Here is a 24,551-nt window from a genome sequence, read left to right on the forward strand (position 1 = left end):
TTTCTCAGTCTATGTCAAAATACAAATTGTTCCAACAAATACAGAAGCAGATTTACTAATTGTATCCTTCTGGATTAGTTCCCTTATACATGTATTACTCAAAAAAGGATCTGAATTCCCGATGTATAAGTCTGTTTGGGTAGTTTGAAGGGTAATGGTTGGTGATAGTCTGGTTGTAGAGGAAGACAACGTTTTAATACCTGATGGAATGGCATCAAAAACAATAGCAAATTCTCTAGAGAGTACAGGAATGTTATACTCTGATGAGAATTCATTATATGTAAACAACTGACCCTCCTTGTTAAATGTGTGAAACATATATTCTGGTTATTCCATATATAGTATTTGAGAGGGGAAAATTATGTTTGTATATCAAGGACCAGCATAAGAGTAACTGTTTATGAAAGTTGGAGAGTTTTACAGGAAGTTTTTCTACCTTGTAATTACATCTTAATAAAATATGTGTACCAGGGGATTTGTTAAATTTGACTTTTTTAATAGCATCCTTAATTTCTAAAATAGTGATTGGAGCATCACATATATTTCTTTATGAACATCTCCAATTGTCCTAATATTACTTAAAAGGGTTAGGGTAAAAAATAAATAATAAAAATAACAAACCACCTTAACAGTGTAATTATTTTCAGAGTAACAGGTCTTTTTAAAACTGTGTAACAGTATTCATTTACGTGTATGTTAAAAAGTTGTAAAAACCGTCCATGTTTTGATAGCAGTGTCCAAGCATGACTCATTCATTTAGCCCTGTAGCCGTACCACGCCCCCCTGCAATGGGTCTGTGCCCCCCCTAGGGGGCGCGCCCCCCACTTTGGGAACCAATGTTTTACAGAAACAGTATTTTATTCTGAAAGAGCCCTAGCGGACGCTACAGGATTTCTCTCTCTCTCTCTCTCTCTCTCTCTCTCTCTCTCTCTCTCTCTCTCTCTCTCTCTCTCTAGTGTAATATATCATGAAGTACAGGATGTGACTTGGTGTGTAGCATTGATCCTTAGAGTCAGCCAAGGCGGCGAAAAACGGAATATGAATGAACAGAAATAAGTTGACCTCGGTGTCCGAGCTGAGGGACAGGCGGGAGAAAAGGACACAGGACGAAGACGTTGGTATGTCACGTTATTGTTTAGTTTGCATGACCTGTAAGCTAACGTTGGTGTAAAGTGCTCTACAGCCGCCTCAGAGGTGACACGCTGTGTAACGGTAGTGTTGAACATGCCCTTCAGTTTCACTGCTACACTAATAAAAGATAAATATACGGAAATAGAGAGAGGTTCCGTTAAACAGCACATCAGTATGTTCCTTGTCCATGTATGTTCAGTAGACTCCACTACTGTACCTGTGTGTTTACAGCTGTCATGTATCAGACAGATGCAGCTGATTCACAACGCTGCTGCTGGAGTAGTAGATCATATCACTGCAGTCCTCACATCTGTACACTGACTTTGGATTGCTGTTGGTCTATAATGCACTGACTGGTTTAGGGCCACAATACATTAGTGATCTGTTGCTACATTATGAAGCATCCAGACCTCTCAGGTGGTCTGGGACAGATCTGCTTTCTGTTCCCAGAGTCCGAAACTAAACCTGGAGAAGCAGTATTCACTTTTGATGCTCCACAAATCTGAACAAACTGCCAGAATCTAATAATAATCTGCCTTATTCTATTTTAGCTTGTTTCTGTTTTCTGTTATCTTAGTTCTTAAGTAACTGTTTTTAATGTATTTAAATGTCCTTTTATAGTGTTTCTCTTGCACTTTGTCTTAGGTGTTGAAATGTGTATATATAAGCTTGCCTTGCCTTTATAGTTTTGAGATCATCATGTAATAGTTAACTGTTGTGTGAACTGTACTTTCTACACAGGTAAAGCACAGAGCTCTCTGACAGCAAGAGGCAACAGGACAGAAGGATGAGTTCACTGCCCAGGTAGAAGACTCACTGTTAATGAACTTTAATGATTAGTACAACATTTGGGATGGTAGAATATGTATGTATTATCTTGATAAGACAGATCAAGGGACATGATTCATATGATGATGTACTAAGTATTGCATTTTGGGTGTAGTCACAGTTGCAACAGACGACTCTTCTGACCAGCCCTGACCAGCACTAATTTTGCATCATATGTACACATAGCAGCAGCTGTTGCTTTAGGATAGAAAAATGAAATTGAGCAATGCAAACATTTAGTCGGCTGTAGTCACCGAGGAGCAATGAGGTGAGACACTCGTTACACCACCCATGTAATGTGGTTGATGATAAGAAGGATTAAGCTTGTCTGTACAGTGCACTTTATTTGTTGCCAATACAGGGAAAACTAAACACTGAGGCAAGTTACACAGGCAAATAACACAACAGACTTTCATGAACTTAGTTAGTAAGAGCTCAGACTTATGTGACTTCAGCAGGACTGCAAGCTTCCAAACATACTGGAGAGAGCCAACTATAAGCTCAGGTATAATAGGTAGTGTCCTCATATTGTCCAACACGGTTGTGTTTCACAAAACACCTTTGTCACTGTTTTGGACATAACACCCACACACCCTGAAATATGAGCACCACTTTCTTTTTCAAAGAAGGGCCAGTTGCCTTCTGTTAATGTTGAAAGAATCAATAATATGGCTTCATATTCCATTTCTTTCTTCTTTAAGCCTCCACAGACATTCTCAGTAACTGTCGTGCCATTTTAAGCCCTGTGTTGCCTGATTGGGGGATTCAAATCCAGTTTTAGCTGAGTTAAGGAGTGTCATTAGTATGCCTGCATTAATATCAGTGCCTTGGGGGTGTAACAGCATGCCTGTTAGAACCTGCAAACTGACTGACAGCTGCTCTTCTCTGCCATTAAAGCATCATGTGAATCAGATTAATACGTCACATTGTGAAGAAAAGTAATAACTGTGTGATTAAAGTGAAATCTTAACTGAACAGACTTGTGTTATGTGTTGTGTTTCTTAGACAGCTGACAGCAGTATGGAGGTGGAAGAGAAGGTTGGAGGTTTCCCTCGACCCAGCTACTTGCTTTCACTGCAGGACCTTCTGCTCTACAGCTTCAGAAGCAGGTGCACAGCTCATTTTGACAGCCACGACAACCTGTGTGATGTTTTCAATGTGAAAAGACAACATGTTTTAACAGCTTTGAATTCATTAAAGTTTCATTAACTGGAGGTTTGGTCAATATTGTCAATTATAATAAGAGTAGTAATTGTTTCAGTATTATTTACAATCATAGGTTTAACAGTAGTATCACTGTAGGTGTGTCACCTACAGGTTACAGTGAACCAAGTCCTCTTATGATGAGTAAATCTCATAAAACTCAGCATACACTTATCAATTTTATTTTCCAAAAAATAAAAAAAGCAAACCAAATCTCAGCATATTTACATATTACCTCCACTTACTGCTTTATAAAATCTTAAAATATCTCACATTCAGCACATTATCGTTGTCAGAACAGCCGTTTGCAGATACAAGCAGTGGATTTTTATTGTTTGAGTGATTGCTACTGAAAGCAAACACAGTAACAAGGTGCAGGCACAAAGCTTGGTGTATTGTGGTTGAGGGAAATAAGAAGGAAGGTTATATGTAGTCACTGTAGTTAAGAGAGTCATGGAACACATAAGGTTAGAAAGCAGCAATGTAACTTTGTCATCAAGGCAAACATGTAAATACAGCACTCGTTCTTTCTTTGATCCACTAGATCCCATAGAGATCCACAAGAGGAAGCTCTTACTGTGGTTCAGCCACCTTCCTCCAGAAGAGAAACAGTTTGGAGGCTACTTCAGCCCAGAGACCATGCATGTGGATCCACTGATCCTGGAAACAAAACCTGAGGAGAGAGCAGGACTTCTTAGCTCCCCTCTCCAAACCCAGGCTTCCTCCAGCCCCTGTGTGACTGTGGAGCAGCTGTTTGATTCCACTGGTGCCCGGAGTGAGGACCGAGGACTCAATGTGTTGCTGTATGGTGCTGTGGGAACAGGAAAAAGTACAGTGGTCCGAAAACTGGTGCTGGACTGGTGTGCTGGGACCACCCTGACCCACTTCAAGCTGCTGGTTCCTTTCTCTTGTGAGGACCTCGGCCAACTGACAAAGTAAGATCTTTATTGTCGTGTGTGTATGTATTCACATTAGCTTGAAATCATAGCACTGTTAGATATGTCAATACTTAACTGATCATATCTCTGTTGTAGTGGCAGTGTGCTAGTTCTCAAACCCATCTCATTCTGCTCAGTGGAACTAGAACTGCTGCAGTGACAAATAAAGAAGAGTCAGCAGTTTGAGTATAATATTCACATTAAAGGTTTAGTCCCACCAGGAAGTGACACACATACATCTATCCATGTGTCCTTGCAAAATGAAAGCTTGGTGTGATATTGTTATTATTCATAAAGCTAGTTGGCTAACTCCTGGAGCACATGAACCAACTGCCAGTGTCACACCTTTTATGGAGCAGTTTGTAGTCCAGCAGAGCACCATATAAATACATATATATATAAAAGTGGATGGTGCAACATAGCTGATAAGCTCTGATAGCATCCTTTGTTTTAGAGTTCAACAGTTTATTAGACAGCTGTGCAAATTCACATGTCAGAGTTCACTTCAGTTGAACTCAGTTCAAAATGTAAGCACTGATTATCTTTGCATCTGTAAACTGATCAGTTGTTAGCAGCAGTTCTAGTGCACACAATTGCTCCAAAATGGCGTGTTTGATTCAGGTGTGGTTGAGCCTTAAAAGAGAGAAAAGCTGCTGTGTGTCTGCAGCTGTTTTAGTGACATGTCTAAAGTAGAGCACAGCTGTGAGCTGCTGGTGCCTACAAACTGCATTACAACTATATTTAGTATTTAGTTCATAGTGTGGATGAGGAAGGTTATCTAGATCATGTCCAACAGACACATGGACACTGTTGTCTTAACAGATATAATATACAACACACTATAGAACAGTATTCTTTATAGCATAGGAACCCATAACTGACATGCTGTAATGTAGTTTTTTTTCTTTATGCTGACCTATTCAGTTTTCAAGCATATCTTATCTAAACTGGAACTTAATTGTACCATGCAGCTGTGTAACATAAATATGATGTATAATCTGATTGAGACTCAGTATTAACACACACTCTAAACTAGGCTTAATGAACATAATTGAAGTTTAAACATTAATTAGATTTTGTGGAGAGGTGAGTGATACAGACATGTTTAAAGCCTGCCAGTGTAGGCAGGGCAGCAATATGCACTGTTTTATATTTTAGTGAAATTGAACCTAACATTTATCAAGACAGTGGACAATTGTACACCACAATATTTCCATATGGGAATTTTGTCAGAATGATATGAAGAGATGACAGATATCTCCCAGTCCTACCCATGGTAAGTAAGTCTATTCCATCTATTGGCTCAAGTTAATTAAATCAAAGAATCCCACACGGTCAATTGCTCATATTCACTTCATCAACAATGTTTTGGTGCTTTATCAAATAAAATGTATGTCAAACACAACCACCGCCACATATCCTGTGTGTGAATCTTAGCTGTGGAACACATGCAGCATCTCGCGTTCAAGTCCAGCAGTGGATGTTTATTGGATCCCTCTCGCCCTCATTCGCTGTCTTTTTTTTTTAGTGCACTAACTGACAGACTTCATCCCACACAGGGTGGCCTCCTTGAGGGACCTGGTGAGCAGGAAGTACCTCCACTTGAGAAAACACCCTCTGCTGAGTGGAGAGGGAGACCAGGCCAAGGATGTGCTCTTCCTCTTTAACGGGATGGAAAGGATGAAACTGGACTTCCGGATCGGATCCACAGAGCTCTGCAGCGACCCAAATGAGCCACTGCCTGCAGGTGTGGTGGTGGTCAACCTGCTCAGGAAGTACCTGCTGCCTGAGGTAACACATCTGTTCTAATCTATTTTAGACTATTTGATATATGTTAGTTGGTGTCTGTAATGCTGAATTGTAAATTGGTGAAAGCACTCCTGAAAGGACAGGAGTATCACTTCAGTCTTAGTTATTAGTTTACTAACCAGCAACATTTAATCTGTTAGCATCCAAAACAACTACAACCCCCATGAAACATGACCAGTTTGGCAGCCGAGGCACTCTCTTCTAAAATCATCTTTCCAGTTCTTAAGCTGTAATCTGCTTGAAACGCCTACAGTATTGAGTGCTGCTGTTATCACCGACATGTCTTCACTAACTGAAGAAATTAGGTGGCGTTTTGAAAGTATCAGAGTTGATGTTAATCAGGAAACCCTCTATATTTGTCTTCTGTGTTTTGTAATTCATTTCCTGTATGTTTTCCAGGCCAGTGTCTTGGTCACCACCAGGCTGTCTGCCCTGGACCGTATTCCTCAGAAGTATGTGAGTAGCTATGCACAGATATGTGGCTTCAGGGACCCGGACCGTCAGCGGGCCTACTTCACCAGCCGCCTACTGCAGCAGAGCGGGGAGACAGCACAGAAGTACGTAGAACTGCTTTACCTCAACCTCCAGAGAGAGAGCCAGCTGGCTGCAGCCTGCTTCATCCCATCCTACTGCTGGCTCACATGTGCTACCTTACACTTCCTGCATTTCACTAACGCCAAGGCACCCATCCGCACTCTGACTGGCATTTACACCAGTTTCCTCAGGCTCAACTTTGGAGGCGAGGTGCTAGGAACAGGAGTAGGAACAAGTGTGCCCACTCAGGAGCCCAACAGCTCTCTGATGTTGTATGTAGTCCGTACGGTTGGAAAACTTGCATTTGATGGTGTGACAAACAAACGCACGTCGTTCTCAGAAAAGGAGCTGGAGCAGTGGATAGGAGGGGAGACCAAGACGGATGAGGAGCTTCGTCAGCTGGCCACGTTCCGAACTGACGTATTAGACTTCTTCTTAGCTCCCTGTGTTGAGAGTGGCAAGTATTTACCAGGAGAATTCAGTGAGAATAATGAGAAGAAATATGTATTTGCTGTCCCAGCCATGCAAGAGTACCTGGCTGCTCTCTATGTGGTTCTAGGAGAGAATAAATCTGCTCTACAGAAGATGACTAAACAGGTGTCTATGGCCATCGGTCAGGCAGGTGAGGATGTCAGTGCCATCGTCAACATCCTCTCTAAGTTCATCCCCATCAGAGTCTTTGCTGTCTTCAACCTCCTCAAGCTTTTTCCAACACTCTACGAGAAAATCAGCAGTCGCACCAAAGGCAGCATTGCCAGAACCATGGCAACTGAGCTGTTCCGCACCGAGGACAGCTACAACGAGGATGTCCTGGATCAGGTGGAGCAAAGCCTGCTCGGGGTCCATGGCCCGCAGCCAAAGCAGCACAGTGAGGGCAAGCCTTTCGAGCTCTACCCCATCTTCATGGGTGGACTGTTGCATTATGGTAACCGAGTCCTTCTCCAGCAACTTGGGTGCAGTATTAAGAGCACCACTGTGGCCCAGATCACACATGCTCTTCGGAAGCACCTTGTCAGAGGTAACTTATGTAACCTTTGCAAACTGCATATATAGTGTGTTTTGATTGGTCTAATATTTGAAGAACTTGAATATTATGAATATCCAGACTCCATTCTGACATTATGAATACACTCTAGGTCCAAGTTGAACCTTTTATTCAGACCAAGCCTGTATTAAGCTGTTAAATTGAACTCTGGCTGATACCTTTTTACAGTCAACATTTACAATCTGCTTTAGCTCTTCTACCCCTGCTGCCAAATGTTACTTAAGCTGTGTCCAATGAATGAGCTAGTTGTTACTCCTCGAAAGAAAACTGGGCAACATAAATTGAAATAATCCAGTCTAAAAATGAAAGTATGGGTGTTATTGTGCCCCTAGATGATTATGTTTTATCAGCACTGCGAGTCAAAATGTCCACTCTTACACAGTATGACATATTGATTAGCTCTTGTTGTGCAGACACAGCACAGAGCCTTTGTTTTTATAACCACATTTGTTTTTATTTTTGATGTGTGTTCATGTTAGAGCTCAACAAGCCACAGCCACCAGAGGAACTGATGGATCTGCTCGTCCTCCTGTATGAGTTTCAGAACCCCAGACTCACTGCAGAGGTCCTGGCCTCAATCAGAGCCATTCGCCTCCCCAACATTCGTATGACATCACTCAAATGCTTCGTTTTGAGTACCGTGCTCTCATGCGCCCCTGCAAGGTAAGCAATGCATTGTGCTTTTACTGTCACCTGTTCACTGTATAGTATGTTTTTTTTAGTTTTTTTTTTTGTTGTTTTTTTTACAAAGTTGATCCAAAAGCATATCTTTGTGAACTTCTAAGTTGTAGCTCAAACTATTGACATGAAGAATAGTTTTAGTATATTTACTGCTGGGAATTTTCATTGTTGCACAACTTCAAATATAGTAATGGCTTTGTAGTAGAGTCACTGCCACAGAGGGTTTTTCCCAGCAGAGACCACAGACAGGTGTCATTTAGACCTTTTTATTTGAAGCTAAATTGTCGTGGCTAAAGTCCCGGCCCTGACGGCTTTCCAGCCTAATTTTATAAGACGTTTTGGAAACAATTGGCTCCGTTTCTATTAGAGATGTTTGTTGAAGCTTTTAATTCTGGTGCACTCCCTCAAACACTGAATCAGGCTTATGTCTCATTGCTTCTTAAGAAGACCCAGTCTTTAAACCCAGTCTTGCAGTTCATATCGTCCTATGAGTTTGCTGAATGTAGATTTTAAATTATTATGCAAACTTCTAGCTCATCTTTTAGAGGCTGTTTTGCCATCCATAATTTCTCTGGATCAAACTGGATTTATCCAGAATAGGCATTCTCTCTTTAATCTCAGGAAGGTGTTTAATGCTGTGTGTAACCCTTCATCTGCCACTCCTCCTGAGGACTTGAATGCTCTGGATGCCGAAAAGGCGTTAGACAGAGTGGAATGGGATTACCTTTTTTTCATTTTCTACATTAAGCCCTTTGCCATAGTAATGGAGCCTCTGTCGATTGCCTTACAGTCTCATCCTGACTTTCGAGGTATCACTAGAAATGGGGTAGAGATGAAGGTGGCCCTTTACTCGGATGATCTTTTATTACTGGTGTCTGATTTATCATGCTCCATTCCTACAATACTCTCAATCTTGGAAACCTTTAGTATGGTGTCTGGTTACAAACTGAATCTCAGTAAAAGTGAATTATTTCCAATCAACAAAGTATCTGCTTTATAATTGACACTTTATGACCCTTAGCTCAGGTTTTGTTTATCTTGGTATATAAAGTGAGATAGATATCCTAAAGTACGTAACTTTGTAGTTTATTTCCTGATTTCCCAGCTCTCTCTAATGATGTTGATTTTGAAATGTTCCTGGAACCACTTTCCTCATTAAACGGGCCCATTTCACTTATCTATTCAAACATTCATAAACTTTGCCCTTAAAACTGCTTGGGAGGGTGATCCTACATTATGTCTGGTAAGAGATTCTACAAAGGGTACATACCCCATCAATATGCGCTTAACACAGTTTTATGCAGTTTCACACTCAGCACTGTTCTGAATGTACTGGAGCTTCTGGATGCTCCTGCTAGGGATCTCTGTGAAGTCTGAGCCTTACTTACTGAGTCTGAGCTTAAGTTCAAGTTCAAGTTTATATATTGTCATTCCACCTCTATATAAACAAATACATATAGAGAAACAAAATTGCGTTTCTCAGGATCCCTGTGCCAAAGTGAAATAAAACATACACACCTAAACTAAGACAGACATAAAAGCCGCAGTCTAAAGGGACCTGAGCAAAGTTAAAAATACAATCGGTGCAGCAGCTAAACATGTTAAAAAATGATAAGAAAATAATGAAAATGATTTAAAATACATATGTATAGGGGTGTTGCAGGGGGCAGAGTGATTCATTCATGTTTATAATTCTTATGGCCCGTCTTTGCTTTGACGGAGCGATATCTCTTATCAGAAGGCAGAAGGTCAAACAGTCCATGAGCTGGATAGTGACATTCCCTAACAATGCAGAGGGCTTTCTTCCTGCATCTGTCCTCATAGGCTCATGAAGGTTGGGGAGTGAGACCCCGATGATCTTCTCTGCCGTCCTCACCACACGCTCCAAAGTTTTTCTATCAGAGGCGCTGCAGCTGCCGTACCAGGAGATGATGCAGCCCGTCAGGATGCTCTCAATAGTGCCCCAGTAGAACGTGGTGAGGATGGGAGGGGGGGTGCTCACCTGCCGCAGCCTCCTGAGGAAGTGCATCCTCCTTACTACCTGTGTAGACCCGAAAATCGACATAACTTACTAAAACTGACAAAACGACATTAATGTCCACTTCATAGTTTTTACTACCAAATTCCTTCTTTGTGTTTCCATAGCTCCACTGCAGGTAGGCAATGTAACCCTGTGTGAATATAATACTAAAATATCAGTAATTAAGTTTGATCTGTCAGACTGCTTAATTGTCATATTTGCATCATATTTTGTCCACCATCACTTATAATCAAAACCATTGTAGGAAGGGATCTCTCAAGGCCAGTATGAATGAAGACTGACTATAGCAACCAAAAACTTTTCTAATGCACATATTTCATTCTAAGTATGTTTTAAAATAGAGTTGAAAAAATGTGGAACTATCCTCTTAAAAAACCTATCCTTGTTTCATTAAGGAGACGTACAATTTGCTCATCTTACTGGCTGTTCATGGTCATGTTTTTCATAGGTTGTGACTTTTTCTTGTGGTGTCTTCCTCTAGCTATCATGTTGAAGAAATGGACCTGTCCTCCTGTCTCCTGACTCATGACATGCTTCAAATGCTGTGGCCTGCCTTCAGACATGCACATGCCCTCAAGTGAGACACAATCAACCATTTTTGTTGTTGTTTGCAAGGAAGAATGTGTTTGTAGACAGCACACTGAACATTGTATATTTCATTACTGCTCTACTTTTTAAGCAGTTAGATTTTTCTTTCAACAAGGTAAGTTTACAAAGTGCTGTGCATATATAAAGCACAATATAGAAAGAATAGAAAATCAAAATATACAAGAATAGAAAACACATTTGATTTCTCAGTGTTTGTTGAACCATGCTTATCATAGCTGGGTAAACATGTCAAGGTTACAAAGATCAGAATCCAGAAGGTAAATCTGCAGTGACATGCAGCTGCTGCATTTCACACCTTATTTGGTCCTGCTGCTCAATGAGCAGGTGATTCTGACTTGACTCTTCTTGTTAATGCTCTTCCAGGCAAATTACATTTTTCTACACCCACACACCAATGTCACCACAGATTTGTAATAGTCAGAATTACATATCTCTATATGCAAATACTGAAACCTTTATTACAATGCTTGCTTTGTCTTATTTTTAGTTCATCTAAAAGCATGGAGCCCAACTTCTACTGGATTTTTGAGGATGATACCAATATTTGACTTTTCTTTTTGCTTGTTTTGACTATAATATTTGCCATGCTGCTGTATCAGTGTAGGCTGACCTGTATACTATACATTTAATCAAAGCTATGTTTTCATGACAACAGCATTATGTTTTAACTAAGTAACCCAGCAGACTCTTATAGGTGTCATAACTGTGTTAGATCATATTAAGAAACCTTGTTAAGATGACTGGGTTATGCCTGATTTTAAACATACTCCCCTTAATTACACCATGACTGTAGCCATGATTGATCATTTCTTGACCCTCCACCCCAAAACATTGATTGGTTGGGGTCACACTTTTAGTGTTGCCAAGACATGGCAAGAATGAATGGTACAATTATTCCCTTACCTAAAAAATACTGTGTAGTCTCATACCAACATAACAGATGCACTATGTCCTCCTGTAGCCCTTATTACTGCAGTTTGAAATGTTTTTATTGACTCTGGATTAGTAGCATGTGTATGCTGTGTGTGTTGTGATTGTTGTGTCCGCCTGTTTCTGTTGTCCTCAGTCTGCAGTTTAACAGCCTGGGTCCTGACTCCTGCATCCTCCTGAGAGATCTCTTACTAGACCCAAAGAGTGCTATTAAATCCCTACAGTAAGGCTACATTTTTATTCATGTCTTTGTTTTTCAGCCCAAGTCAGTAATCTTTTCAAGTCATTATTGTCTGAATCTCTAAATTCAGGCCCTCCAAATAATATGTTGGGGGTCATTTAGGAAATGATTGCTCTGTTAATAAGATTTAAAGCAGCTATGAAGTGTTGATTGACAGTTGGCTCACCTGCTGCTCTCCCTGGCTCTGGGACTGTCAATATTTCTATAAATGTAACTGTGCTTGATAATGATACGTGACGTGTTAGCACAGTTTAGCTAAAGTACCTAGCATTTGCCAAAACTCAGACACCAGCTAACATTAGTTTTGGCAAATGCTATGTACTTTAGCACCCTGCTCACTGTTTTGAAGGTCCTGGCTCCAAATGGTAAAGATGGAACTGACCATAAACTGCCACTCTGGCCTACAAACCAGTTCCAAACCAAACCTACAGGTGACCTCACACCTTGCTACGTCCATCTTTATACACAGTCTGTGGTTGAGACTTTAGTAAATATAGTTGGGCTTTTAATGGTTTTACCACAGACTAATACTAACAGCATTAGTCACAGTCAGCACTTTTCTTAACCATCTGTTAATCAGCGTTGGCTAAAAAGGAAGCCCTTTGGACACACTTTTATTTTGTGCATGGAGCCTGTACAGTTGAGCCTGTTTAACACAGTAGGGGAGCTGTGATCTCCTACTGACCCCCAGTTTGTCCCAGTCTCTGTTGGTTAAGTATGTAACCTGTTGCCTTCAAGTACCCATCAAGTACAGTACAGTATCATAATGTGTCTTTAGCTCCAGAGACCAGTGAGTCTCCTACACTGAAATACTACGTGGCCTCAGGTTTGTCTTTCTGTCACTTTGTGGTCATTTGATTAAATGAAATTGCATTTAGGATTATGTAGTGTGTAAGAATAGGATCAACTGATAAAATAAATGAATAATACAGTATAATGTATATGGACTGAGCCCCCTCTACAAGATTAAGTCATTTCAAAAATGGATTCATTTTGTGTCACTGTATCCACGGGAACATTAGCTAGCTAAGAATGGCAACATGTTTGTCTCTGACTGATGATGCGTTGTGATTCGGCGTTCAAACGTGACTGGTTGTTGAAATTATGCGTTTAATTTTATTTATGTAAATTCTTAAAACAGTATAAAAATAACCCAAAAAATGTTTTAATTGAATCTAATGCCTGTACCTCTGCCTCTGCTGCAACCATTAAACAAAGCAATGCATTCATGATGCAGATATAAGCAATACACTATGAGCCTGATTTACTAAAGGTCTGCGTGTGTAAAAACGTGCAAACTTGACATCACCTGCAAAAAATGTGCAAGCTGATCTACTAGGCCCTAGTCTGTTAATCAAGGATGGTTTGATTTTATCTTTAGGGAAATTTTTGTTGAACAGCAGTGGCTGGCTGTCTCTCTCTGTCATATGCACATGTGCAAAAACATATACAGACATTAAGAGCCTGACTCTGCAAGGTTTACTGGTTTGAATATGTATTAACTTATAACTTGTCTAAAGCAGGACTACACATGGAATTTAATTATAATATCTCACTAACCTTAGTTTTGTCCAATTAAGTAATTTTCTATTCTGTGATGTTTAAACTATAAATACATAACACTGTAGATTCAGCACCAACTTCACTCTTACTACCACCATTGGGTCAACAATGCATAAAACATCTTAGATAGAGAGATATACTTTATTGATCCCAAGCTGGGAAATGACAGTGTAGCAGCAGCATTACACGGACACATAGTGGCGATACATATACTACGATATACTAAATACGGTAACTATACATACTAAAATAGCAAAATATAAAGAATAGGCTATACTAAATACGGTAACTGTACATACTAAGATAGCAAAATATAAATATAAAGAATAGGCTATACATAGTGAAATAGCAAAATAGCAATAGTAAAGGAAATAAAATGTAATGTGTAATGTACAAAAGTATATACAACAGATTGGCAGTGTTATTTTAGTGCAAAGTAAATGTGCGATGTGTGTAGGAAATAAAGTGTGCAGTGACTATAAGTTATGACTAGAGGTTTTTAGCTGTTATTATACAGTGTGATGGCATGAGGCAGGAAAGACTTCCTGTATCTGTCCCTTCGACAGCAGAGCTGGAGCAGCCTGTGTGAGAAGGTGCTCCGCTGTCTGTCCACTGTGTGATGGAGAGGGTGCTGGTCATTGTCCATGATGGAGAGGGTGCTGGTCATTGTCCATGATGGAGAGGGTGCTGGTCATTGTCCATGATGGAGAACAGTTTATTCAGTGTCCTCCTCTCCACCACGGTCTCAAAAGACTCCTGCCTGAGACCCAGTACAGAGCCAGCCTTCTTGATGATCTTATCAAGTCTGTTGGTGTCGCTGGCTCTGATGCTGCTGCCCCAACACACAATAGCAAAGAAAATGGCGCTGGCAACAACAGACTGGTAGAAGATCTCCAACATCTTGTTGCACACGTTGAAGGATCTCAGCTTCCTCAGGAAGTAGAGTCTGCTCATCCCCTTCTTGTACACAGCCTCGCTGTTAGATTTCCAGTCCAGTCTGTTGTCAATCACCACTCCAAGGTATTTGTAGTCCTCCACCTCCTCCACCACCTCCCCTCTGATCCATAGTGGCTGTGAAGGCGTCTTCTTCCTCCTGAAGTCAATTTCCATCTCTCTGGTCTTGTTGACGTTCAACCTCAGGTGATTCTGTTCAGACCACTCTACAAAGTTGTCTATCAGTGTCCTGTACTCCCCCTCCTCTCCATCTCTTATACACACTACAACAGCTGAGTCATCCGACAACTTCTGCAGGTGACATGACTCAGAGTTGTACTTAAAGTCAGTGGTGTATAAGGTGAAGAGGAAGGGAGAAAGCACAGTCCCCTGTGGAGCTCCTGTATCACTGGCCACCACATCAGACAGGACACTGCCCAGACGGACAAACTGTGGCCTGCCTGTTAAGTAGTCAGTAATCCAGGAGATCACTACGTTGTTAACACCCATCACCCGCAGCTTCTCACCCAGTAGCAGAGGCTGAATGGTGTTGAAAGCACTAGAGAAATCAAAGAATGTGATCCTCACAGTGCCTCTCCCACCATCCAGATGCATATGGGATCGTTGCAGCAGGTAAATGACAGCGTCATCGACTCCTAAGTGGGGCTGGTAGGCAAACTGCAAAGGGTCCAGAAACGTTCTCACCTGTGGTCTCAGCTGGTCTAAGACCAGTCTCTCCAGGACTTTCATCGCATGGGATGTGAGGGCGATTGGTCTATAGTCAGCTGGGTCGGATGGCCTCGACTTCTTGGGGACTGGAACCAGGCAGGAAGTCTTCCACAGCATCGGGACTTTCTCCTGACTCAGACTCAGGTTGTACAGGTGTGTCAGTACAGGAGACAGCTGGCTGGCACAGGTCTTCAGGATCCTAGGTGTGATGCCATCAGGGCCTGCTGCCTTTCGCTGATTTAGTCTCTCCAGCTGCCTTTTTACCTGGCCTGTAGTCACATGAAAATCATTCACTCTTTATCATAATAACCAACACACAAACCTGGCAACTCTGAACAGATCTGATAAGTAACACTTTGTGGACTTCAAATGGCAAGATAGTTTGAGGTTGGCAAAAAATATTGGAAGGGACAATTCAGCAACACCTTGACACCTTGTTTACCAGACAGTTGTGTTTATCTTCAGCTCCATTAACATTGTGACTTAATGTTTCCTGAGCTTCTGTTTTAGGATTCTGTCCCCTGAATATTTATTTCTTTACACACTGGACAATTATTTTAAACTTCTTTTAAAAAGTGTTAAATGTGAATAATACCATTTACTGCTGTCCTGCTGCCTGTTGTTGCTACCACTGATCACATGATCATAAAGCTGTCCAATTGCATCAATATTGAAGAAGAAGGTTCACGTTCTGTTCTGGAGTGAAAAGAGCTGAGTAGCCTGGTTACTTAGTATGTCAGTTAGCATTATAGTATAACCTGCTTTAACACTGTGCAGAGCTGAGGAGTGGTTATGCATCTCCACTGCAGCCACATGGCAGCACTATTATGTTTATATTTGGTAGTGAGGTTAACCAGATCCAACCTGCAATGGTCTCTTCCCCCAACCAAGTTTAGCTCGTGCTAAACATGTGTGGTTGTGCTAGTGGCTGTAACTCACAGTCAAGTTTTAGAGTGAAGTTTCAAATGTCAGTTGTTTACTGCTGCTCTTCCAACAGCAGCTGTGTCAGTTGTGCTTGTAGGGTTAAAGGGAAACGAAAAGGTTAACTTAAAAATGTTTTATTGGTTATGATAAGATTATATTCACCAAGATATTAGTTGAGACGTGGGAACACATTCATTACTACAAAGCAGACAGACAGGCTGAAACAAACATCCACATGAGTCCAACTTATTAGGAAGATGAAGTAAAATGACCATTATCACAGTTTACAGACTGACTTCCTGCATATTACCTACTGTACTCATTGTTGGTAATATGTTGTGAATAAATATATTAAACATATCTCAGATGTGTTCACTTGCAGTTTGACCTCTAAATAAAGTGTTTCTTACAAACATTAGTGAATTAGAAAATAGTGTGCATTTCTCTGCATGCTGTGGTCTTTATGTTCATCTTGTGTTGAAAGTGTTACAGCGATGTTTCAGGTCCAGCCTCAAGATTACTGTTGTGACTTTTTACATAGAAGTGAGCAGGGTGCAACATGTTGGAACTCCCATCAGATGAATGTAATAAGGTGCATGTGTGAAAGAAGCTGTAGTCTATTTGTGCACCAGAGTCTGTTGTGTGTAGAAGAGCACAAATGTCTCACTAACCCTGTGTGTACTCCAGATTGTGTGACAACCCTCTGCTGGAATCTGGAGCCTGCACCCTTCTAGAGGCCCTGCCAGAGAACCAGTCCCTGAGGCATCTGTCCCTGATGCACACTGGCATGGGGGACAAGGGGGCCCTGCAGCTGGCTGAGAGGCTCCAGCAGCACACCGGGCTCCAGGAGCTCAATGTGGCCTACAACAACATTGGAGATAACGCTGCTCTGGCCCTCGTGGATGCCTGCAGGGAACACCCCAGCATTCATACCGTGCAGTAAGACATATATTCCTCCACAGTTATGTGTATATTATCACAGACATTCCACAGTCTTCAGCTCTGTCTACCTCAAATATAATGCTGTTATTAGAAACCAAACTGGTCCACATGTCTGACAAAAAGTTTTTTCATATTGAAAATATTGTATTACCTTAGAGATTACATCTGTGTCTGCAGGGAGTGATGAAAATCACACATTTAACTGTGTTTAGCCCCTTTCTGATAATATGACAGGGGAAGTGGATAATCAAATATTTTCCATGCTTAGAGGTCATTTACAGTATATCATCATTCAGCACATTAAAGGAACTGCTCATACATATTCTTCAGGAAAACAATGTAGCCTTCTTCTTTTACTTTTACTTTACTTTTTTATTATTGAATCAAATAATAAACCATGTTAACCAGGATTACTGTCAAGGTATTATTTGCAAAAGTAAGGCAAGTCAAGCTTATTTGTACTGCACTTTTCAAATATTAGTCTACTCAAAGTGCTTAAGGCATGAACGACAAAGGATAATGCAGGAATAAATATTCCCAACTTTATTTAAAAAAGAACCAGTTGGAGCTGGCTACCTTTGTAGTGTATTGTAGTGCATTGCAGGAAATGAATGCTGTTTCATCATATTTTCTTCTACTAAATTGTTCAGATCAAGCTCTGACACACAAATATGCAGTGAAGTGATGTGAGTAGTGAAGTAATAAGTAGGGCTGGGTAAAAAAATCGATTTAATCGATTTTGGATCGATTTAATTTCAATTTTGCATTATCGATTCATAGGGCATAAGATCGATTTTTCCCCATGAAATTTTTTTAATAAAACTTTATTGGTTGGCATCATTTACAGAAACAATATGTTTTGAAACAGCAGTAATATGAAAATAGGGAAACAAACAAATATACAACGCCAGGGGTTACTTTAATAAACAATGCCTTAATGCAATTTGTAGTGATGGAATGTTGTAGTTCAAATACACTTTCACTTGCAATTACTTTCTAATTTCAAAATTGCACTTTTGAGACTTGAGACAGTTTTGTTTACAACTCAAGTTTAAACTGTCCAATTTACAAGTTTAAACAACAGGTTTTAAGTTCAATGTGAAGAGAAAAAAAAGTACATTTGTATTTTGTAACACAGTTGAGCCATTTTCATTATTTAAGAGCAGATTGAATTGAATTGAATCGAATCGCGATTAATCGATTCCGAACCTTATGAATCGAAATCGAATCGATTTAGGAAATTGGCCACGATACCATCCATCCATCCATCTTCTTTCCGCTTATCCGGGGTCGGGTCGCGGGGGCAGCAGCCTAAGCAGGGAAACCCAGACTTCCCTCTCCCCAGCCACTTCGTCCAGCTCTTCCCGGGGGATCCCGAGGCGTTCCCAGGCCAGCCGAGAGACATAGTCTCTCAAGCGTGTCCTGGGTCTTCCACGGGGTCTCCTACCGGTGGGACGTGCCCTGAACCTCACCAGGGAGGCGTCCGGGAGGCATCCTAACTAGATGCCCGAGCCACCTCATCTGGCTCCTCTCAACGCGGAGGAGCAGCGGGACTACTCTGAGCTCCTCCCGGATGACCGAGCTTCTCACCCTATCTCTAAGGGAGAGCCCAGCCACCCTACGGAGGAAGCTCATTTCGGCCGCTTGTACCCGCGATCTCGTTCTTTCGGTCACTACCCAAAGCTCATGACCATAGGTGAGGGTAGGAACGAAGATCGACTGGTAAATCGAGACTTTGCCTTTCGGCTCAGCTCCGTCTTCATTACGACAGATCTGTGCAGAGTACGCATTACTGCAGACGCCGCACCGATCCGCCTGTCGATCTTCCGCTCCATCCTTCCCTCACTGGTGAACAAGACTTACTTAACAAAACTTAAACTCCTCCACTTGGGGCAGGATTCCAACCCCCACTGGAAACGAGTCCGACTTACTGCCGGCAATGCGGACCAAGCTCTGACACCGGTCGTACAGGGAATGGACAGCCCATATCAGGGGGTCCGATACCCCATACTCCCCGAGAACCCCCCACGGGACTCCCCGAGGGACACGGTTGAATGCCTTCTCCAAGTCCACAAAACACATGAGGACTGGTTGGGCAAACTCCCATGCACCCTCAAGGATCCTGTAGAGGGTGTAGAGCTGGTCCACAGTTCTACGACCCGGACGAAAAAAACCACATTGCTCCTCCTGAATCCGAGGTTCGACTATCCGACGGACCCTCCTCTTCAGTACCCCCGAATTGACCTTACCAGGGAGGCTGAGGAGTGTGATCCCCCTATAGTTGGAACACACCCTCCGGTCCCCCTTCTTAAAGAGAGGTACCACCACCCCAGTTTGCCAATCCAGAGGCGCTGTCTCGATGTCCACGCGATGTTGCAGAGTCGTGTCAAACATGACAGCCCAACAACATCCAGGGCCTTGAGGAACTCCGGGTCGGATCTCATCCACCCCCGGGGCCCTGCCACCGAGGAGATTTTTGACCACCTCGGCGACCTCACTCGGGTTCAGATCGGGGGGGCCGTTCCTCCCAATCACACCCTTTCAGGTCTCACTGTTGCTGCCAACGTGAGCGATGAAGTCCCCCAAGACGAGGGAATCCCCAGAGGGCCACGATACCCAGCCCTAGTAATAAGGTTTAGTTGATCAGATGTGTTCTTCCACAGTTAAACTTTAGTTTTTATTTTAGATATTTCTAAAATCAAACAGGAAATGTTTTAAAGTGTGTAAGACACAAACACTCTGTCTTTGTGTAGTTTGTACCTGAACCCTCTCAGTGATGTGGGGAAGCAGTCCCTGTATGTCCGAGGCGTTCCTAAGAGCAGTGGCAGCGAGCGGCGGGTCAAGGTCCTGGCTTCAGTTACTGAAGGCTCTGACATCTCTGAGGGCTGGCACCCCATCCTGAGAGTGATACGAGACAATGCTTCATCCTGGGACCGGCAGCGTGTACAACAGCAACTTCAGGTATGCACACAGTGACTTTTAGTTGTGTGAATAAAATCTGATACTATTTTAAAAAGTTGATTTTCTTGCCAAAACATTTTGTAAGAAACTACAATTTAGTTAGATGATTTCACCATGCAGGGATGTAATAATGATGCAAGGACAGCAGCTAACGTCAGGGAATATTATCAGATATTTGGCCAATCTGGGTATAAATTCCTTACCAAGACATTTCTTCACCAATGTGTTTGTAAAGGTGTCTAGTAACACATATTAAAGATTTAAACTCAACTCCTGTGGCAAAATCCGTGACAGCTTCTGAAAATTGGGGTACCCAGAACCTTATTGGTGAAAATTGAAAAAAAATTGAAAATGTTTACCTCTGCCTTTAGTAGTTTTTTGAGGGTTTTTTTGTAAACATAAATATTGCCGGGTGCATGTAAATTAAAAAGTAGCTTTATGGTTTTATTTGTTAATTTATTTGCCATGGTAACTACTTATTGTTTACTGGCAACTGGTGTAGTTGGTTGGCATTTAATATGTATTACTAGACACCTTTACAAACACATTGGTGAAGAAATGTCCTGGTAAGGAATTTATTCCCAAACTATTAGCCTCTGCTGCTGTTAGCTGTCATCATGCTGCTCTCCTCTGAGAGTCTGTTCACGGCAGGAATACTACTACTTTATTCCGCCTCACTGTTCTGTATAAAAGGTCCGGACACTGAATGAAAGGACAGAGTTGCTCGGTCAGTAAGCAGCTACAGAGGTAGCGACTGTAGGACGCTGTTGTGTTAGCTGTTAGCTTCCCCACACACCTCCACTCAACCCTGCAGCTCCACCTCAAACACCTGCGTGCTGTTTAAAAGTACACGACAGCAACGTTATGCTTGTTTTGGTTGGTTCAATGTAAGAAAGCAAAGTCTTTTTTATGGTCCGTTTGAGTTTTTATAATGTTAACTATTTTCTGAAGCCCATAAGGTGTCAGAAGATTTTGTTTTGCTTTAATCCCTGATGATGATGAAATTGTACTATTGTGTCATGCATGGAAACATCCTGCCAGCATGGGCTTACAGTACAAGACATGATCAAAATGAAGAATACCAATCCACGTTTTCCACTTTTCAGAACTCCTTGTCTACAAAGTAAAACAATAAATAAATAATATATTACAAGTAAAACATATTGCCACCCTCTAGAGAAGTCACAGTAGAATTAACAGTCCATCTAGACCTTGTTTTCCACGTAATTGAGACAAACTAAACTTTATCCAGTGAGTATTACATTGAGGGAGTCACAAGAGACAGATTAGAAAAGAATGGTAAAAATGTGTGCAGCAGAAACACAAATGTCCTGACTTTTAGTCCTCAGTATGAATCAATCTCAAAAACACTGGATCCTACACTTTCAAAAATGAATCTTGAAAGTGTTTTCATTCAAACCTCCTATATGTCTTTCCAACTCCACAACCAACAACAGGCCTGTTATAAATGTGCACGTTAGAAGTATATAACTGATACACATATACATAGACACTCTCCATGAGTTGTAAAGTGATCCTTACATTTAAATATCTGTGGCGTGCTCCTTTAAAAACATCATATCAACAACCAGTCCAATTTTTTTCATCTACATTAGAATATTTATTTTTAATCTGCAAATGGTCTAAAAATTGTCACCCACCCCCCTCCCTCCCCTCTGTGCAGGTTTTCCTCAGGGATCTGGAGTGGGGGCGTCAGCAGCAGCAGAGCCTCTTGAAGCGGCTACACTTCCGCAGGGTGGAGAAGGATGTCCGAAAGACACTAAGGATGCTCGAGAAGGACACTCCACCTCCGTCCACAGGATAAAGCAAGTAGTCAGCAAAAGTCAAGAGGTGAAAAGGCAATAGATGTCATCAGCAGTACTACAAGTTTGTATTTGAATGTAACTACATTAGTCTAAGTTGGAGGTATAGCATCTTTTTTTCATCCAGTCAGTAATATTTATAAAGCAGCTTTTATTATATGTCATAACCCAAATGCAGGACTCAGGCAGTATGAGCTGATCAATAACTTCTTTATTTTAGCTCGAATGCAGGCGAAGAAACACACAACTAAACATCACAGAACAAACTGAACAGAACTAAACATCACAGAACAAACTGAACAGAACTAAACATCACAGAACAAACTGAACAGAACTAAACATCACAGAACAAACAGCTGAGCTAGCAGCAGAAAGCTCTCAGGCCTAGCGTCCATGTTTCTGGTAGAGGTGGTGACTTTGATTGACAGGTGACACTTGGTAGGGGGCGGGGCTTCAGCTAACTCGGCGGCCACTCCCACAGCGTTTGGGAGCAGAGACAGAGGCAGACTTTTACACAACTTTGAAGCCTAATTTCATATATTTGGCGATTTTTTTTAATCATTCAAATTTTGCAGGGTGGTTAACAACACACTTTTCTGTGGTATGTCAAACTCAGAACACATTTATTTTTACTTTACACAGAATTTAAATGGTGAGAGATTTAGTGGTTTTCTTCACCTCTGCAAACAGATCCTCTGATTGTTTGTGGTCCCCAAGTCAAGATTACTCAGTTTAGTCCTTTTCTCAGACTTAGTTACACTCCCTCAGATAACATTATAAGACACACACTTGCACAGATGCTTCCTTTAAAAGGTTATGTTAGATCTGGTTCATTATACTCTGACTCACATCTCTTATCACACTTTGCTCTCTCCTCTCTATTTATTGAATTAGTGCAGAGCAGAGGGAAACATTTACACACAGCTTTCAGTTTTAGCCATCTGTCACTTGTTAAAATCAAAAACATCACCTGCGAACTCATTACTTCAATAAATGAGTGAGAAATAGATTCAATGAGTTGATTGGTTACTGGATTTGAATTTGACAAAATGTTATGCTAACCCCCAATTGGTTGAAAAAGTCACTTAAGAAACAAAATGTATATGTGAGTGAGATTTTCATTCATTTTTTTAGATGATAGTGTTTCTGTCTTATTACTGCAGAAGCAGTGTGCACGGGTAAAGACTTGTTATGTGTGAGACGATGTCACTGAAGTGAAACTTCACAACTGATCTAAAAAAATGTAGCTGTAAGCTGTGATAAAGTATCTTACTGTTCAAAGCTGCTACACAGATAGCACACACAGCAGCCCCATCATTTCAGTCACATGTGTGGTCAGCTGCTCATGTGATCACAGCAACAGCTGCATTAAAGTGGAAGAGGGCTAGCGAAGAGGATGTGAAAAGTTGAACTGCTGATGGAAGCAAAAACAGTCTCTGCAGCATGTGTTCAGTTATTAAACATTTCAGTATTTAGACAGCACTTTATGAATAAAAGAGTTAGGGTAAGGTTTAAAAAGATAATACATATCAATTAACCTTTTCATACTATTGTACTTAAAATTTGAATGAATGGTTGTTTACATAAATTGGGAGTTTATATTTAAAGGTGCGCTACAAAGTGTATAAAGTATAAGAGATATGTGGAGACACAGTAAAGCAGGTTAACATTATGAATGTTATTGATATTAGAAATGCAGACATGGTACAATGTGTCAGCTGATTTTAAACATATCATACTGACCATAACTGGTGGATCAGAGCCACATTGTAGAAGTGATCACAGCGCCATTAAGGGGGAGCTAACGTTGCCAGAAACTGATTCCATTTAGTTTTTATAAAAATACATTTTGTCATTTTTTGTTTCATTCTTTTGTTGTTCTGAAACGTGACATGATGTATGAGATAGATTTCATTGGGATTGGTGCATACCTAATGTCTTCCAGTTTTTGGCTGCCATGCTATTTGGAGCCACATGCAGCCACAGCTATGCAAAGTTATATTAATTAATGACATTTAAAAAATATTTTTTATACCATCAAAATATTCCTGTACATCATGGCTCACTCATGCAGGACTAGTTTAACTATGCAGATGAAATATTCTTACTGTGTAATGTGTCTTTGTTGTGGATCCCCACTGTCAACACATGTGTCTTTCTCTGATTCTTCTCAGCTGCCTTATTTCCACAGGACCAGTGGTGCAGTAAATCTGTGTGACTTTGTTTATGTGTGTTAGTTGCAGGGCTGGGTATTAAACTTCAATATTATTTTGTGGTACTGAGGAATTAAATTAGCCAATTACCTAAGGTTTAAATGTTGATTCAGCTTCATAGTCTTGTTTAAGTATTCTTTGATCAATCAATTCCTGATTTTAATCATCATTTTGCTCATTAATGAGTGTTTTATTTAGGTGAAGCTCTGCCACAGCTTCAGTAAACAGCTCCAGCTGTTTGTTGTAGTTAAAGGTGAATATGTCTTGTTGTATTTGCACATGAGAGATCAGCAATGGTGCAGTTCTGCCTTATTCATGCTTCTATTTCCTATCATAAAGTGTCTTCCCAGAGCAGAGTGATGTGTTGCATGTTGTGAACTGTGTTAAAAAAAGAAGCTTTTATGACTTACCAGTGTTGTAATATTGGTGATAGACTGTAATATAAAGGTGTTGCATTAAATGTGTTATTGATG

General features: G+C 41.0%; 1 protein-coding gene across 1 annotated transcript; it reads left to right on the forward strand.

The window, feature by feature from the left end:
• Positions 1-963: 963 nt before the first annotated feature.
• Positions 964-22,180, forward strand: nlrx1 (NLR family member X1). Its single transcript, XM_062419569.1, has 12 exons — positions 964-1,118; positions 1,873-1,935; positions 2,965-3,068; positions 3,707-4,097; positions 5,660-5,891; positions 6,309-7,461; positions 7,968-8,151; positions 10,692-10,787; positions 11,886-11,972; positions 16,827-17,078; positions 19,835-20,042; positions 21,727-22,180. Exons 2-12 carry the CDS (start codon positions 1,919-1,921, stop codon positions 21,865-21,867), a joined length of 2,865 nt encoding a protein of 954 aa, XP_062275553.1. The 5' UTR covers positions 964-1,118; positions 1,873-1,918; the 3' UTR covers positions 21,868-22,180.
• Positions 22,181-24,551: the final 2,371 nt, after the last annotated feature.

Source organism: Scomber scombrus, chromosome 5, assembly GCF_963691925.1.
Source record: "Scomber scombrus chromosome 5, fScoSco1.1, whole genome shotgun sequence".
NCBI lineage: Eukaryota > Metazoa > Chordata > Actinopteri > Scombriformes > Scombridae > Scomber > Scomber scombrus.